Genomic DNA, 19,609 nt, shown 5'->3' on the forward strand with positions numbered 1-19,609 from the left:
GCACAAAAATACTGTAAAAATAATATGTATTACAACATAATACATACTGAAACTAGATCTATTAACTCTTAAACAGAAAGACAACTCTGGCAGCAAGATAAAATTACAGTGTGATAGTAACAAGATGAAAATGTGTGAATGCTTTTAAAAATTCAGCGTTAACGTGTGCCTTTTCACCATTTTAGAAGAGTATCTGCCATTTTTGAACTAGCATGGAATAGTTAGTTCTGGAGCCTCAGTCAAGGGGTTCAAGCTAGATGAACTGACTGGCTGATCAGCAACTAGCTGTTCCTGAAAGGTATCAGGAATGTTGTCCTTACAGAGGCATCAAAGCTACTTTTCCATAAAGCTCAAGAAAGACCCACACTTATGCAGAACAGCAGAAATTCTCAGCTACAAAAGTACTAGGGTATTCCCTGCAAACAATTCCTATTCATTCCAAAGGGGATGGCACAGCTATTGTATTCACTGTAGGCATGAGCTTTTATTTTAAAAGAAATTAATATTAACACTCAAAGCAGGCTGGGGAGGAGCAGCTCAGTTATACAAAAACTACAATTTAAAAAGTAATACTTTATAAATGGTGTATATTCTCCTTTAAGAGCTGTTTTACATGTTATGACAGAGACTGCTTGAAAACTCTCTACATGGGCGACTTCCGGGAAGGGTTGCTTTGCCTGTGCTGCCTCTGAGCCGAGCTCTTGTCTCAGAAGAAGCGTTTTCAGCTTTAAAATCAGTCAGAACGTCTTTTTTCACTGGTAAAGATTTTCTCCCGGTCAGGGAGAAACGTGAGATTAACCACAAAGCCTGTTTTTGTGGGGAGGACTGGATTTCATTTATTTATGAGAAAAGGTTCAAACTGCAATGTCGGACAGACTTTCATCAAGCTCTAGCTAGGTGAGTTATGGCTTTTCTCATTCACTTACAAAATTAAGGAGGAAAGAAATCGAAAAAGCTTATCTTTGCTTTTATTGCAAAAAGCTGTCCTGGAGGTGCATTCTAAAGATACCAACGGAAGAGGGATTTCTATTTCGAGGAGGGGGAAAAAACTTTTTTTGGTCTATTTCATTTTGACGAATCTGCTTATTCACGACGCCACTAATTGTTTTGATGTTGGGAACTAAGTTTGTTTTTGTATTCCTGAATACATAGAGATAAGGCAGGCTGTACTGTCTACACTGATATCAGCAGCCTGGAATATTAACCCAATTGTGGCTGAAATAATTTTTGTTTCTGTGGTTTTAAGAATGGCAATCAGGAAAGTGATTGAGACCATGGAAGAAATTATGTTTCAGAAAATAATGGATGAGATTGAGATAACAAAACAAACCCTGAGACAGGGCAGACAGGAGATGAAAATTGAATTTAACAAAATGACACAGGAGCTTAAAGAAATAGGGGATTCTGTAAAAGAGGTGTTTGATGGGATTAGAGATGAAAAAAGAAAAATTAAAGGGAAGCCACAAGCCCTGGAGATTGGAACAAGTGTGAAATTGGAAAAAGATTTGGAGTTTATGGATCTTAGAAATAAAGTTTACTGTTTGGAATTCAAAGTTGTCTCTGAAGAAATTAATGAAGATATTAGAGATAAAGCTATCAATGTCTTGGATAATGGAAGAATGGCTATTGAAATTATTGGGCCTAACAGATTTGAATCAGATGGATTAAGCGACATGTTTATTTGGAGAAAAATTGAAAGATATATCTCTCAAGGAATTGAAACCTCTCTTTGACTTTTTGTAGAAAGAATAAAATAATGTTTATGAGATTTGATGATTAATTAAGATAACTACTGGAGGAAAGTGATTCTATAATATAATTTTAGAGATAGGATTGTTATATATTGTAGACTTATGATTGATCTGCGACAAATCGGAAGTCAACATTTTATTTTGTTGTTTGATTGTTTTTGTTTTGTTTTGTTTTTTGTTTTTGAAAATTTGAATAAAAATTAATGGAAAAAAATGAAAACTCTCTACATGGCAGATGCTATTCATGGTAGCTTCAATATTTAGAGCTGTGCCCATATGGATCACTCCCATTGCATAGAGCTGGGATAGGGAACCCATGGCCCTCCAGATATTGTTGGACTCCAACTGGTAAGGAATGATGGAAGCTGTAGTCTGACAATATCTGGAGGGCCACCAATAACACCTGATTCACCTGGTAAAATCACAGTAAATATTATGACCATCTTTTGGAGGAGTTGTCCACAGAAATTGTTTCAAGCAGCCTCATTGTAGTTACAACATATAGATTGGCAGTAAGTTTTAACAACAGAAATAGCAGGAGGCTTCTTGGTACCTTTATTTGTAATACAGAGTTCAACTATGTATAAACAGCTGGACCACAATAGAAATAGGGTTTCAATATAGCAAATTCACACTTCAATTTTTTGGCAGTGCTTATATATGTGTATTAAGAAATAAAAAGATTGTTTAAAAATGTAACAAAATAAATTAAATAAATGCAAAAGTTTCAATATTTCATTAAATATGTAACAAAAGTCTCTCCCCCACAAATAGTGCAACCCTTAATAAATTAAGCAAAATCTGATCATCTTTGTGACAGTTGAGAGCCTCTAAGCAACATCAGGACAAAATGCCTGAAGTCAATTCACAATCTTTCCAAAGGCTTTAGAACAGATTAGTTTTTTTTAAATATGTCTATCAGCCAAACACATTCAGAAGCCCCAAAACTTACCTTTAATTTTTTTTAAAAATGCCACAGCAGCAGACAGGACTGAGTGAGTGTAAACTCCAACTCAGTCATTTTGAATTATTATTTCAGGACAACATATTTTAATGTGCATGCTGTACATATGTACTATGTGAAAGAAACACAACAGACATATTAAGCTACAGATTCAACACTTGTCTGCCTACCTAACATTTTCTATGGTTATGTTTGCCTTCTACTAAAAATAAAATCTGATACCCTACATATGACATTAAGAGAGAATTGAAAGTCTATCTCACTGTTGGTGAATAAGTTTATTTATTTGTTTATTTAACTTGTATACCACTTTATATTTCAAAAAATCTCAAAGTGGTTTACATTTCAATCAAAATCAATATAAATTCTACTTTTAATACAGTTGCTAATAATAAGAACAAGTTAAAACTATACTATCCCTAGGCAGACTTGCATATTGTTCAGTTCCAGCATATACCTTTATCAATGCATCTTATTTAAAGAAAAAGGCTATCTTCCATCAATCCTTTTTTGCCCTGCACACTAAAGCATGCAAAGCTATTCTCTCTCAACACCATGAAGAACAGTTTTCTTTCATTACAGCAAATATTTATCTCTGACTTCTAATAGGACCTCTCAAAATCTTGAAGAAATTGAGTTAGTAAGGGAGAGGATGGAGATGATTTCAGCTGCTTTTGTAAATTTATTTTTTAATTTTGTTTTAATCAGAAGCATGTTTTCACATAGCTGTCAAAAAAATCTGATAAATATAGGTGTCCTTAGAGACAGATCAAGCACAACTTTTTGAAATTATGATGCACCTATGTGACCACTGAACCTCAAGGGATTCTAGAGGTACACAATCTCTACATTCTGGGGAAGGACCATAGCCGAATGGTAGAGCATCTGCCTTGCATGCAGAAGGTCCCAGGTTCAATCTCTAGCATCTTCAGCTAGGGCTGGGAGAGACCCCCAACCTGAAACCTTGGAAAGCAGCTGCCAATCATTGTAAACAATAATGAGCTGGATGGACCAATGGTCTGAATCAATATAAGGTGGCTTCCTATGATCTCTACCAAATAAGTGTACTAATGAATCTGTATTCTCTCCCCGCTTAAATCCAAGTTCAAATATTTTCACCAGGATATTAAAAATGCTTAATGGGGAACTTTACTTTTTGAAAGCATGTTAGGTTAAAAATCAAAACAAGACTATATAATTGCACGCTGTCATCCTCTAAAAATATAAAATAATATGCATATTATTATACAGGAAATCAGAAAGATGGAGCACAATCACCTGCTTTTGAAGGCAGTTGGTTGTTGAATTGTTAATTCTTTGATGCCAGGTACCAGGATTTTAGCGATGCACCAAAGTACTTGAAACGGAACAAAAAAAGCATCAGTGCCAGCATAAAAGCCTCAACTTAACTGGCACAACAGGGTCTAATGCAGTCAGTCAGTGATAGAGATTGAGCAGCAGACTCCTATTGTTAGCTTAGGTGTGTACATGGTTTCAGAAGAAAAGCCAGGTTGGACACACTTCTGTACACATAGAGATTCTACAAAGCAGAAAAATAGTTGATACCAGTGCACAGCAGATGGCTATAGAATGTGTACAATGAACAAAAGTACAGATCCAGTCCAAAAGCGAAAGGAACTAGTGAACTGCTGATGACTTTTCACGTGTGAAGTGGAACCTGCTTTTTCTGTGAGAAAAACATAACACTTGTTAGGCCCATACCCTATAAAAGCAACACCACATCATGAACTTAATTAGGAACACTTAAAAAGGCATATAGCAGTGGTTCACAAACTTTTTTCCCCATGGACTGCTTAAAAATTGCTGAGGGTCTTGGCAGACCACTTAATTATTTTTCTGTCTATTATACCAATTGTAATGTGCTGTGCTAGACGCTATATGATTTTTAATTGTATTTTTATTCTTTTATTTCTTAAATATTGTATTTTATTTATTACAATTCCATAGAATTCAAATTATAATACAATAAAATGCAAGAAAGAACCAAACAAAATATAATTAAAAGTTAATATGAATATTTAATGCATTGAATGTGCCATCTCCCATCTTCAGCCACAACCACAAATCCAAAGACAAGCTGTGGACTACCTGAAGGGTTCATGGATCACAATTTGGCACGTAGGATACACATCTCAAATTGACAGATGTGCTAGATGGGATCAACAGTGAGGTAGAAACAATGTTTTGAACAATCTTTTGTAAGTTTTATTATATGATGGAATCCAACTGGTTCTTTTGCACTCAAGCAAGATTTATTGATCTAATGGATGCCTCTACTAATGGAAGGGGAGGAGAGAGTATTTTTTCTCATTCACTCTTTCCTCAGCAGCCCCACCTCTTTCATACTGTTCTGAATGGTCTCTCAACTCTCTGGAACAGATTTAGTGGGACACAGGGGAGGGGCATCCATTAGATCAAACACGAATTCGATGCTTAATTCACACTAAGTATTAAAGTCTAACATTTCAATAAAAGTTCAGCCACAAGCTAGGCAACTGACAAAGCAAAGTAAACCAAAGACTTCAACAACAGTGAAAACCCGCCATGAAATATTGACCTCAGGCAAAGGCTTGGCAGAATAAGTGCATTTTAACTACTTTTAGAAGTGAAATTTCAAAGTTTGCACCTGGCTGGCCTCTTTGGGGAGAGCATTTCTCAAACAGCACTATGGAGAAAACTGTTCTATGTAGCCCCCAATATGATCTCCAGAGGAGATTACATGTGAAGCAAGATTTATTTCAGGTTATATGGGGAAAAGCAAGTTTAAACATCTACAGGACCCTAAACTATCTCACATTTTAAAGGTTATTTTGGATTGTGCTCAAAAACTGACTGGTACACTAGCATGGTGGAGTTAAGAGCATGTTGGACTCTTGGGACTGGTGAAACTCAAGTTCAAATCAACCCCTCAGTTACATAGTTCATGGTATAATTGTGACTCTACCTTAGTTACCGGGAAGATGAGAGTACAAATGTAAACAATCACAGCTAGTTCCCATTCCCACCAGTGCAGTATGCTTGTGCAGTACTCTATTATGACATTTTAGGTGTTCCAAAAAGCAGAGCACCAATTGTTAAAATCAGCCTATTAGTCTATTCTGTTCCACATCCTGGAATCTTTTTCAGCATGCACTGATTTCAAAAGGGATTTAAAGCATACCTTTTTTATTCAAAGAGTGCTAGAGGCTATTGTCCACGGATCTTTATAACCTGTCACGTGTAAAACATCTGCATTTCTTTTGTGCCTTTTACTATTATTGTGGACTATGACCTGGGAGACCACAGTTCGAATCCCCACATAGCCGTGAAACTCACTGGGTGACCTTGGGCCAGTCACTGCCTCTCAGCCTCATGAAAAACCTATTCATAGGGTCGCCATAAGTTGGAATCGACTTGAAGGCAGTACATTTACATTTTTATTTTATTTTACTTGATGGCTTACCTCTATGTCTTTCAGCTTACTCCCTAGTTAATTTAATATAGTCACTACTATTATTATTATTATTACTTTGTCTTGAGGTCTCTGCTGATATGCTTTTGACAGGATTCTGCCTTTCATATAGATTGTTTCTTTTAGGCACACAAAATTCACATTTCATTTTCTTTCACTTTGAAAGGTTCTTGCAGTGATTCTTGTTAGACTGCTGAAGAGAGAGCTGTACTTCTATCACAGCAAATAACAGAAACAAACAATCCAGCCCATGATAAATCCAAAAATTGTTATGACAGATGGTTTGCAAATAGGTATGACAAGCAGCATACTCAAAGGTGGCCTTTATCCCTGAATATTTAATGCCAAGGAACAAAGCTATTAGAAGTGCCCACATGCAGCTGGTATTCAGCCAGAGTCCCTTTTAGACTATGTATGAGAACCATGCAGCTATTTATGAGGATTCTTCAGGAAAAAAACACACATGGCAAATTGGTTGGAAAAAGTTGGCAATTTGCCATTACTTTCCAGAATCTTCTATTTAGTTGTTATCTAAGTAAATGTATAATGCTTTAAATACTAAGGAATGAAATGTGATACAACTGATATTTAAGAACTTCTACATGTTTTTCTTTTTAAAGGAAAATATTGGGGGGTGGAGAAATTGTTTAGAAAAAAATATGAGCACGTTTGCAAGGATACGTGCTGAACCGTTGCCTGGCTGCGACAATGGACTGGATGAGAACTAACAAACTGAGACTCAATCCTGACAAGACTGAGATGCTGTTGGTGGATGGTTTCTCTGATCGGATGGTGGATATATACCCTGTCCTGGATGGGGTTACACTCCCCCTAAAGGAACAGGTGCGTAGTCTGGGAGTCATCTTAGACTCTTCCCTCACACTTGAGGCTCATGTAGCCTTGGTGGCCCGGAATGCGTTCTACCAACTTCGGTTGGTAGCCCAGCTACGTCCCTATCTGAGTAAGGAGGACCTCACATCAGTGGTACATGCTATGGTAACCTCGCGTCTGGACTACTGCAATGCGCTTTATGTAGGGCTACCTTTGAAGACGATTCGGAAGCTACAGCTAGTGCAAAATGCGGCGGCCAGACTGCTAACAAGAACTAAGCGGTCTGAGCATATAACACCTGTGCTAGCCCGTTTGCACTGGCTTCCAATATGCTTCCGGGCCAGATTCAAAGTGTTGGTACTTACCTATAAAGCCTTATACGGCACGGGACCACGATATCTGTCGGAACGCCTCTCCCGATATGAACCGGCCCATACACTACAGTCTACTACGAATGCCCTCCTCCAGGTTCCGACTCATAGGGAAGCCCGGAGAGTGGTGACAAGATCTAGGGCCTTCTCAGTGGTGGCCCCCGAACTATGGAATGGTCTCCCCGAGGAGGTGCGCCTGGCGCCGACACTATCATCTTTTCGGCGCCAGGTTAAAACCTTTCTCTTCTCTGAGGCATTTTAATTCCTGTTAATTCTAAATTATTATATTTTGATTTTAGACTGTACAGTTTTTTGTACAGTTTTGTATTGTGATATACTGTATTGTGTTATTTTTATTGTATTTTTAATGTTCACCGCCCAGAGAGCTGTTGCTAGTCGGGCGGTATATAAGCGTAATTAAATAAATAAATAAATAAAATAAATACCATGGCCATTCATATCATACACATAAATCACTATTATGCCACTTTAAACATCCATGGCTTACCCCAAAGAATCCTGGAAACTGAAGTTTGCAAAGGGTGTTGAGGATTGTTAGGAGATCCCTATCACCCTTGCAGAGCTACAATTCCCAGAGTTCCTTGAGAAGAGGGATTAACTGTTAAACTACTATGGAAATTGCAGCTTTGGGAGGGAATCCTAACAATTCTCAGCACCCTTAACAAACTACTGTTCCCAGGATTCTTTGAGGGAAGCCATGACTGTTTAAAGTGGTATAAACATAGAATAAATGTATGGTGTGAATGTAGCATATGTGAATTTTAGAAGGAAGATCTTTTAGCTTAAAGTATGTTTAATTAAAATGCTAGATTTCTGTTACTGGGGGAAAATCTAAAAGTAACATTATTAGAGAACAGTAACCAAGAAAATAAATTTTAAAATGGACAGATATGATGCTTTACATGTATTATCAGCATGGAGCACCCAAGCTCGTTTTTCTGCAGGTATCACAGAAACACTGCATGCAAATAAAAGAAAAGGGAAGCTTGAGTAAGCTTCAGAAGAATTAGCTCTGACCATTGTTCATGGGGTTTGTAGTCTGGATGGTCACAGGTTTCCCCTCCCTGCATTTCAGCCTTACACTGTTGCGCTCTAAATCTTTCTTCATGTAACGAAGGCCATCATACTTTTATAAAGCTGAGCAGTTAGATAGTGGCTATCAACCCCGATCCCACAAAAGACTGACAAACCTACCACAACTTTTCTGCCAGTGAGAATGTGGATACTGGCAGAATAACCTACTCCCAAACTTAGCTTATGTTGAGAACTATAAGCAGATCACCGTGAGCTCACCTAGTGTTTATTTCATGTTCTGGTAATATCCTCCTCCTCGAATGGCATGAATGGCTGTTGGAGAAGATGCTGGATAATGACCAGGACGTATAGGCTTAGCTGCAATGAGAAAAAAAATCAAAGCTAGGAAAAAAACTGGCTTTATACATGCTGAATACATTTTTCTGTTCCATGACATGGCCAATTGGCTATCACATACACACACACATACACAGAGCAATATCTAAAATAGCAATACACATGGTTTATAAGATTACTAAATTAATAGTAACTTATCAAAACACAATATTTTAACAACATAAAAACTATCTAAAAACAAATAGCATAATACTGACATATGATAATATTACTCAGGGGAAAATGAGAGCATCACATCATATTGCTAAAAGAAACATTTAAATCTAGACTTCTGAAATATTCTTACACACAACTCATACAGAAATATCATCCTTTGAGCTTCCCAAATGGAAGATACAAAGATACCCAAACTAGATTCTAGATTATCATAGCTGGGAACCCGAAGCCCTCCAGAAGATGTTGGATTCCAGCTCCCATCAGCCTCAACCAGGATGGCCAATGGTCAGAGTTTATGGGAGCTGTAGTCCAGCAACATCTGGAAGAATGCAGGTTCCTCACCCCTGATCTAGACCAAAGCATAACATAAGGTAAGTCTTTTTCTGACCTTATTTTTCACATGTCACCAGAGTCCTATACAGTATTTTCACATATTTGACACCAGAAGGGAATACGATACATCAATTGTTCAATCAGCATGGATCCAGAGTTGCAGGGAACAGAACTTTGTAAATGGGATGTTCCCACAGGTGGAAGAAGGGGGGAGAGGCAATTTTTGCCAATTCCTCCATCCCTTGAAAATCTACCCTGGAGAGTTGGAAAACCCTACAGAACCACATGGGATGAGACACTGACAGCTGCAAGGAAGAGGGAGAATCAGCAAAAATCACCTCCACCCATGGGAGATTCAACCCACAGAACAGCAGGTAACTATTATCCCTGTTAGCCACCCAATTATATTTATGCACATGTGAGTGTTCTACCTTCATCCAATAGCTGCATGGAGCAACAAAGTATTTTGGTGATGCTCTGAAATAAGCAAGAGCCCTCCAGTTATAACTAAAAATCTGGAGAATACGAACCTTGATTAAGGGGACATGAACTCATGACAACACTGATGCTGTGCGATGGTGTGCTGGGACCAAAACTACTCTGGTAATGAGCTTTATTTCTCTATTTACCATCAGAAAACGAACAAGAGCGTGGGGGCAGAGGTAAGAAAAAACAAGTGGTGGGACACGTGGCACTGTACTGATGCTGTACTGTGGAGTTACGATGTACAAGATGACATAATGTTCACACACACAGTTGCCACACAGTGAAATGTCTCAGCTGTACCACTGTAGAGTGCGCTCGCTCTCGCTGTCTCACACACACAGAGAGTTGCCAAATTAAAGGCTTGTTCTAACAGGAGTGGGTCTCACCTGTACCATTTCAGACTGCAGGTGAGGGCTAAAAGAACAAATGCTTTCCCTTAAAAATAAGAATACTGAACAAAGAAAACTAGCATGTCAGGGAGAAGGCTAAGAAAGAAGACTTCTCCATGACCTATGTTTTATATGTAGAAAAACACTCATTCATGTCATCCTTGACCTGCAGTATGGACCTGTCCAGTTACAGATTTATCCTCTCACCTGTGAAAACCAGGCTTTCAGCACAGCTACAGCACCATTTACATTCCCATGTACAGAACAGGACAGCACAGCACAAGTCAACAGAGGGTAAGGTAAGGAGAACCAATTCCAGATACACAATGAGGAGAGTGGTTCGACTGGTCATGGGACCGAAAGAGCAAACCACAGGACACCTGTATTTTGGGATCAGGTCAGCCCAAAAAAGTTGTTCAATGTGTCCTGACCTGTGAGAAAGTCAATAGTCAAGGAAGCATGGGTGGGGTAATTTAGCTTTGAAAAAATGTGTCAGAAAATGTTTTTTAAAAGCTGCCCTAAAGAGATGAGAGTATCTCCGCAGCCCTTTTAGCAATTATATCTACAGCCAAAAAAGAAGCAACAACAAGCTTTAAACTTGGATACAGCTCCTGAGCCAGAAGTCAAGAATATCCTTTCAAAAGCAGTGTCTTGCAAAATTAGATTTCATCATTTGCTTCTAAAAATGGAATACAAGGAATCCATAGCATCCATTGGATGCACTCTGATATGCTAATAACCCTTTATCACTAATCCTCTTGTACCAGAATACATACCAATCTGAGCAGAGTGTGCTCTCCTTGCCATGTTCTTGGCTCTCACCGCCTCTTTGATGCGATCTACCTCCTGCTGGTATCGCTTCCGGTCCCGCATGGCATTCTCCTTGGCTTCCTTCAGCGCACTCTCCAAGGCCTTAACTCTCTCTGCTGTAGCTCGAAGTCGTTTCTCCAGCTTAGGAAGCTCACAACGAAGATCTGCATTATCGCGCACCAGCTGTGAAAGATAACACAGAGATCTGATTATGGACACAATGCAGTACAAATCAATCACTGATATATTTTATTTTTAAAAAATACAAATAAAAAAGGACACAGAGCCTGAACAGATGATACTTTCTGGAGATAAATCTTAATATGACAAATCTTTTCCATATACCACCCTCTTCCTCATCCTCTCATGCACATGAAAAAAACACCATAGCATGTAAACTGCTGCGTAGCAGTAAAATTTCCCTGACTCCATATTCAAGCCCTGCAATGAACTGACAGCTTTTGGGGTCAAACAGATCCCATGTTGAAGTAAACACAATACAAAACAGTTTGGCTGCTTTTTTTCCATGCAGAAGAGTGCAATAGTTGGATCCCATGCATATTTACATGAAAGTAACTTCTTGTGCTTTTAATAGGGCTTCCTCCTGGTAAGTGTGCAGAGTACTGCAAGCCAAAGTCTCTTATCTAGTTCAGATTTCTCCCAGGAACAGGGCCAGGGAAACTTCATAGGCACAACCAGCAGTCATACTTAGGGCATCAGATTTGGCACCGAGTTCAGACAGCCATGGATCGGCTACAGGTCGGATGGATTTACAGTCAGCCAGAAGAATGGTGACCATAGTTCATTTGACCAGTCTCTCTGAGATAGTGCTGATACAACATATAAATATCCTGTTATAGTTTGGGAGCTTAAAGGCAAGCTAAGCTTATGTACTGGAATGTACTTCTGCTGCATGAGAGAGGATTCTACAGTCCAGAACACATGAACATGGGTTGTTCTCTCCAAGCCTTCTTTGGGCTAACCTGACAGAAGCTCAGTAAACTGGCAGCAAATCCACTCTTGTACTCTGAGCATTTCATACAATTTTAGTCAGATCAACTATATGCTGTTGTCAAGCAAGACGTGTCAGGCAACCCACAACTTTGCTTTGACTATATTTTTCTCATTTCCTGAGGGTATGTAGGTTAGGTGAACCAGTAGGTTAAAAGCAACATGGCAATAATCCTACCTGTTTGTGAACCTTTGTAAGTTGTTCCAGGTTGTTTTCCAGAAAGGAAATTTTCTGCTTTTGAGCAGCACTTCCACCTCCATCATCACTGTCCAGTTCAACACTCTGAAGGTAAAGGACCAAATTAGAACCAAGCCTCTGAATACAGAAAATTAATTGTGACTGAAAAACTGTGAAACTGTGCATAAGCCCCATCCTTCCTAGAAATACTTGAGAAATAATATGAACTTTAACAGTATGCCTGGTAGTGAAGCTGAAATAATGGCATTTCAGTCACATGGAATTAATTCAGATTTCTAAATGAATAACTGCATATCATTAAGTTATAAACATGCATGGTCCCAAATATAAAATTGAATGCAAGGAGGAATAGGCAATCAGGTCACACCTCCGGCAATCCTTGCAGGATCCCTTCCCAGCAAAAAACAAGGTCAGGCTAGAGGGCATGTCTCTGCTCTCAGCATACAATAATTAAGCAGACATAGCAAGAGGGAGGTGTGGGCTTCAGGGCAAGAGAGGGAGAGAATGGAGGAAGAGATGGCTGCAGGAAAGGCCCCATGGCATTTGGTGCTTAGCATAGGAGCACATCTGCCACAGACAGGCAAGGAAGAAGGTGGTTTCCCCTACCTCAACACTACAGATGACCAAAACACTGACAGGCTAAGTAGGAGGGTGGCAAGGTTCATTTCTAAGAGCCAAAGGGAATGTTTTTGAGGTGAATATAGGAGGGTGGTACTGAGGCAGGAATTTCTGTGTTAATCATGCACAGGTGTGAGACAAGAAGAAGGAAGAGGGAGGAACCTAAGCATGGGAAGACAGGAGAAGCCCATAGGAGGGATGCTACGATGAACTGGGCTCCTGAGTTCTGAGAACAGAAGGCCCATCAAGCCTCCTCTGAAGCAAGAATGGCCTGCATTCTGAGGAACCTCAAGAGGGTGGGTTAGAGGGGAGACCAGCTCACTGTAAAGTGCAACGCTGAACCTCTAAAATTGCCCATGATGCTATTTAGACTTCCAAATATTTAATACTTATCAGAACACTTCTTATTTCACTATTTCAACAGATGGCTTAAGATATCACTTATAGAAGTGAGATTTTGGGAGCCCCACAATATGGACTTTCTCTATATCAATAGAAATACTGCACATGAGACTACAAAGTTTTAATTTTGGGCTCCTGAGCTAGTTTGAAAATGCCTATTGAAGTACCACTTTTAACTGTTTGCAAAAGCTTTTAAAAACAAGTATTTGTAAGAACTAATTGCTGTTCTCCCACTCCCAAAGCCTGTTATACTCTGAAATGCAAAATAGGTGAAGAGCATTGAGAATAGATTCCCTCAATGGGAGGAAATTCTTGCAGAGAGATTTTCACACCAAGTAGCTTACAAGGTTTCATTTTATTCACAACTGCTGTATTTGGTCTTTATTTTAATGTGACATTTGCTTAACTTCCCTAGATTCAATTGCCAAAGATTTATACCAGTGTTCTTTAAGCTATGTTGTATTGTTTGGTCATCCTTTTTGGATTCCACCACCTCATGACCCCCAGGAGGGACTACTAAAAAAAATCACAAAGTAAAACCCAATTCCTTCTACACACTGATGCAGCTTTATTGCTTGATTACAGGAGAAATGCTGCTAGGGAGCACATAGCTGATGCTAGGCTTGTGCGTATTTTCCATCGTTTGTCAATCATTGCAAAGCAACCTAATACCACCTACCTGTTGTGTGATAACCCTTACCCTTCCCCCTATGTATTCCCTTCAACTGCCTCAAAAGGAGAGAAAGGACTAGAATTTTAATTTAATGTCCATCACAGTTTGCTCTGGAAATGTACCCTCAGCATTTTTCTTATTTTCATCATTTTTATCAATAACTACTTGAAAACATGCTGTGCCTCCCTCGTGGTCTGTGGACTGCAGTTTAAGAATCACCAATTTATACCATCATGCTTGGATGTAAAGCCACCGTTAACATCATGGACTTCTAATGCTGGTCTTTCCAGTGATGTTTACTGCTCCAGCCTTTGGAATGGAATGTTAATGGCGTAGCCCATTTATATACATATCTACATGTCTGTCTGAAAGTAGTTAAATACAGCTGAGGTATACTGGCACTCCTCCTAAAGAAAATAGTTTGGCCTAAGAAGATATTATTTTTACATAATTCTTCTTTCCCACCACAAAATTTTAACTTACTTTTTTTACTCTAGTGGTGAGGTCTTGAACAAAGAGTTTGCGTAAGTTATGGAGGGTCTGAAGTTCTCTAGCCTGTAAATATGTTTAAGAAAACATTACTTTAACACAATCTATTTCCACTAACTGGTATTTCTCAAAACATGGTAAAACAAATCTCTTAGTTCTTTATATATTAATTGCACATTCATGCACACTGTATAACACAATAAATTAGCACAATAAACATTGTCAACCAATTAAAAAAATCTTAGTCCATCATACAAGTATTAATCAATCAATTAAATTTGGATATATGTTCACATAAGAGTAAAAATAATAGTTCTGAAACAAAAATCACACACTTTTTTAGATGATGGATACATATTTTATATCAGGCATCACCTTAGAAGAAAGATTCCTGTGTATGCACAAGAGTGATGGGGGGGGGAGTCAAAAATGGTGATTGCCACCTGTAGCTCTTATAAATACTTGTATTACAATTTTTTAAGAAATACATTGCTGTCCAATTAAATTGGGTCACATTTTGGTTTAAAGACTTTTTTAAAAAATAACCAAATTCAACCAATCCAGCCCTAATAAAAATTATGTAAAGTGATGCTAATAGAGATGCCCCAATCCAGCACTGGATCCTCCTTTACTTTAGAGTGAGTTCCATTCAGGCAGACAGATACCGCACAAGGTTAAAAAGTCCACACCCAACACCAATCATTGTATACAGTGAGCCCTGTAAGATTAAGTGCATAGATGCTCCTCCTAAGAAATTACTAACATGGTCAGCTTTCATTGTGCTAACTGTATTTGGGGGTGGGGGTGGGGGTGGGGAGCAGGGGAGCCTGAATCCAGATTTCTCTTAGTTGGCCTCCCTGCTCAGTCCCATAATAAATAATGGGAGTGATAAAGCTTTGAGAATCTATTTAAAGCAGGCATAGGGAACTTTCCCCCCCACCTGTGCCTATCAAGGAACACTGACCCACAGAAAAACAAAAACTGGAGGGTCACACACTAGCATTAATTAATCGTATTATAGGTTCTTAATGTATTAGAAATAGCATTAAATGAACAAAAACATATTAATTCCAGGTAGATAAATGAATGCGGAGTTGCTATTCCCTGAAGCTCTGGCTACTCAGCTTGACTAAGATCCATGACTAACAAGAACAATACTATAACTATCCCCAGAGAGGGAGGCAGGATACAAACTGCTCCTTTTATCAGGGAATTAAAAAAAAAATTTTTTTTAAGAGTCCAATATTCTTTAACAGACTAGGTCAGCCTTTCCCAACCTTTGGGGCCCCAGTTGTTGTTGGACTACAACTCCCATCTGCCCCAGCCAGCACGGCCAATGGTCAGGAATGATGGGAATTGTAGTCCAGCAACATCTGGGGACCCAAAGGTTGGGAAAGGCTGAAGTGTCCCTGAGAATGACATGCAGCCAGATGAAATTAAGTAGGGGGCCACATCTGGCCACTGTACCAAAGGTTTCCCACATCAGGTTTAGAGGGTTCTGTATGCAAGTATCTATGGACCAGGGCCAGAATCTTCAACAAATGCACACATTCTATGGACCAGGGCCAGAATCTTCAATAAATGCACATATTATAAATACATAACACACAAAATAAAAAATATGTAACACACAACCATAAATTTACATATATTTGATGTTTTGACCCAATTATGTTTTGTAATAGGTTTGTTTAAAGATGACAGAATTTGGAAACTGCACACATTTCATTGACTTCAGGGAGAATACAACCAAGAAAACAACATACAATATATTTGTGACTAACCACTAACTTCACTGATAATACTGACAATCAACTGTATGTCACAAATCAATAATCTGATGGAAGATGTCTAAAACAGGGATTTGAATATCAGTATAAGATGTTGTTGTTATACAGAATGGATTCTCTCCATGTTTTTTGAAAATATTTTGTGATCAATTTTATTCATTTACAAGACTGCTCTACATCCAATTAGAATCACAGGGCGGTTCACAATACAACAAAACACTAAGGGTTGTTTTACCACTAGCACAACAGGACTTCCCCCCTCCTCCCCCTGCATGCCTCCTAAATCTGTTCTAGGGGTTCACCCAACCCTCCAGAGCAGATTTGGGGAGGAGAGGGGGGAAGTCCCATTGTGCTAGTGATAATCCTTGTGCCGGCAGGATGACTTTATAGAATACTGCCCTAAAAATGCTATCAATAAAACCATTCGCCATGAAATACTAGATAAAACCAGAAGTTTACCTCTCTACATGTCAATGCAGCAAATTACAAAAACAATATGGATCACCCAGCCAAAACATCAATATCACCCAAAGTCTTGCTTGTTAAGTGATGAAAACTCAATGATAGAGTCATTTGATGCACCTCCAAAAGGGAGGAAGTTCCATAAGTAGGATGCTAGCACTGAGAAGGCCCTGTCCTAAGACACCATGTTCAGGGATTTATAAGTAAGCATCTAGACCAGGGCTTGTGGGCCAGATTTGGTCCAGCAGGCTTTCCCACTTGGCCCATGAACCACATTTTCCATGAACCATAAACCTCATTTTCTACAAACCACATCCACCAGCCCTGCACTTGATATTATACCTATTGGATAGAGACCCAGCTGGATTCCTCCAGAAAGCAGGACTGAACTTTCCACACATCAGCTAATAGGTGGGGAGTTGAATCTTTCTTGGTTTGATTCGCCAGCACACTTTATTCCTGCAAAAAACAGGATTTAACTCCTGACACATCAGCTGATGGGTGGGGAGTTCAATCCTGCTTGGTTAGGAGATCAGATGAGTGACAGGTGAATGGCCCCCACCTATCAAAGTTGGCCTGTGGGGAGGGGGAGATAAAGATCTGGTCCACCAGACCAAGGTGTGATCTAGACCTTGAATTGAGCCCAGTAGCATATAGGCAGCCAGCACAGAGCCTGGAGAACTAGTATAACATGATTTATTTATTTATTATTAGATTTATATCCCACCCTTCCTCCTAGTAGGAGCCCAGGTTGGCAAACAAAAGCACTAAAAACACTTTAAAACATTATAAAAACAGACTTTAAAATATATTAAAACAAAACATCCTTAAAAATATATCAAAACAAAACATCTTTAAAAACATTTTTTAAAAGCTTTAAAAACATATTAAAAAGCAGTTTCAGCACAGACTCAGACTGGGATAAGGTCTCTACTTAAAAGGTTTGTTGAAAGAGGAAGGTCTTCAGTAGACACCAAAAAGATAACACAGATGGTACCTGTCTAATATTTAAGGGGAGGGAATTCCAAAGTGAATGATTCCAGTTGGATGCACTACTCACCAGTAGCTAGATGGTACTGTTCATACTCACCTGAAAGGTATTTCTATGGCAGCACTAGGAAACAAACAAGTGGGCTGCTTAAAAAGGCAGAAAAAAGTCATAGCTCCAGGTTGCTTCTGGGTAATCCGTCCCATGGAGCCTCAAGCTTACTTTCTGACCAAGCTTCACTCATATGTTTTAGACACACATTCACTCCATCATACATAAAAAGTGTTCATACCACTCTCTGATATAATTATCATCATGACACTCTCCAGAGTACTCAAATGTGTTCCCTCAGTTGAACTGCTTATTTGAGGGTTATCAGCCAGCTGAATGTAGACCTTGGTTGTGTCCTAGTGCCTCCTCAGAAACACTTTTCAGATGAGTACCAATGGTACCTTCTCCAGTGGCCACTAGGACACAACCAAGTGGGATGTTCCAAAGCCACCCTTTCCTTTTTTAGAGTGGGGCTGAATTATTATTATCTTGGTAGAATCTGTTGAAGGACTCACCTTCCAAAAGCGGCCTCTGCTGAAGCACACAAGTTCACCTTATAGTGTTTAGTAAACCAAGATGGATTAGACCATGTAGCTGCCCTGCACACGTCTTGGGCAGGAGCATCAGTAGCCAGGTCTGCACATGTTGCTGCTCATCTAGGAGAGTGAGCAGTTATCCTCTGTGGAGAGGCTAAATTCTGTGGTGTGTATGCCAGAGAAATAAAAGTCCTGTGGAAACCTTTTGACCCATGGACAGTGGGTAGAAGGAAATAAACAGGGACTTGGTTTTTTGAATAAGTTTTGTTCTTGCAATGTATGCTTTTAGTGTTCTATGTACATCTAGAGAGTGCCATGCTCGCTCAGAGGGGTGTTTGGGATTGGGACAAAAGATCAGGAGTACCAATTCTTGCTAACAGTGGAAGGCTGAGTTCACCTTCAGTACAAAAAGCAGGTCTACTTGGTCCTTAAGAAAAATGAATAATTTTGTTGAGACTGAAAGGGCTCTGAGTTCAGAGATTCTTCTCGCTGATGTAATTGCCACCAAGAAAAGAACCTTGTAAGACAAATGTCTGATATAGATGCTTTTTAACAGTTCGAATGGCAGATGCTGTAATGCTTTTAGGACCATGACTCTAAGTCTGGAATCAATGTTGAACCGGTGGACTTGATTGTGCTGCTCCCTTGAGAAAATGTTTTAGGTATGGGTGAGAGCTGATGGATCCAGATGAAGATAAAGATAGCACTGAGGTCAGTGCTCATGCCTGACATCTTACTATATTTGGTTTTAAGCCTATTTTGAGGGTGTCCTGTAGGAACGGCAATATCTCTGTCAGTCCTTCGTTTGTGAAGTGGACCTTTCTCTTGGTGCACCAATCATCAAACTTCCACTAAGTACCCTGATAGATATGGGGCACAGAAGGCTTTCTCGATGCCAGCATTGCTATTACTACCTCCAGTGCAAGACCCACCTTCAGGATATGTTTCCGCTCAACTTCCAGGAACTTAACCATTCCAGATATGGATGTTATAAGATCCTTGGGTTAGTTTGTCTTTGCATACTGGAAGAGTCTATGGGGGCTCCACTATCATCTGTGTAATTTCTGAGAATCATGGTCTCCTGGGCCAAAATGGTGATCAGAACAATTGATGCTCTCTCCTGCCACACCTTCTTGAGCACTTGGGCCAGCAGGAGTGCGGGCAGGACTGCGCACAGTAGTCCCTTGGGACATGGGACATTTAGCACATCTGTGTTTTCTGCCAGCAGGGACAGAATTCTTGTGAAAAACCTTTTTAACTGCTAATTGCTCTCTGATGAAAATAGATCTACCTGCATCTTGCTGAAATTGCTCTGTGGCTTCCTGAATATGTTTCTGTTGAGTTACTATTCTCCAGGCATCAGAGTCTTGTGGCT

At 39.4% G+C, this 19,609-nt stretch overlaps 2 protein-coding genes across 5 annotated transcripts in view; one reads left to right on the top strand and one right to left on the bottom strand.

The window, feature by feature from the left end:
* Positions 1 to 664: 664 nt before the first annotated feature.
* The window catches only part of LOC133376522 (uncharacterized), a 72,717-nt gene continuing 53,772 nt past the window's right edge, over positions 665 to 19,609 (top strand). For 2 of the 4 annotated variants that reach the window (XM_061608829.1, XM_061608828.1), the window contains exon 1: positions 665 to 897. The gene's annotated coding sequence lies outside the window, so the exon portion shown is untranslated. Of the gene's footprint in view, positions 898 to 9,527; positions 9,705 to 10,377; positions 10,505 to 12,973; positions 14,658 to 19,609 lie in introns of those variants that run through there. The other 2 variants (XR_009760505.1, XM_061608830.1) reach the window with 2 other exon arrangements.
* The window catches only part of KIF5C (kinesin family member 5C), a 125,307-nt gene continuing 109,738 nt past the window's right edge, over positions 4,041 to 19,609 (bottom strand). The window contains exons 22-26 of the mRNA XM_061608827.1: positions 14,402 to 14,473; positions 12,205 to 12,309; positions 10,982 to 11,198; positions 8,704 to 8,802; positions 4,041 to 4,402 (exon numbers count right to left, since the gene is read on the bottom strand). Coding sequence (XP_061464811.1) covers positions 8,711 to 8,802; positions 10,982 to 11,198; positions 12,205 to 12,309; positions 14,402 to 14,473 — 486 coding nt within the window. The 3' untranslated portion in view covers positions 4,041 to 4,402; positions 8,704 to 8,710. The remainder of the gene's footprint in view (positions 4,403 to 8,703; positions 8,803 to 10,981; positions 11,199 to 12,204; positions 12,310 to 14,401; positions 14,474 to 19,609) is intronic.

The sequence above is a fragment of the Rhineura floridana genome, chromosome 2 (genome assembly GCF_030035675.1).
Source record: "Rhineura floridana isolate rRhiFlo1 chromosome 2, rRhiFlo1.hap2, whole genome shotgun sequence".
Classification (NCBI taxonomy): Eukaryota; Metazoa; Chordata; class Lepidosauria; order Squamata; family Rhineuridae; genus Rhineura; species Rhineura floridana.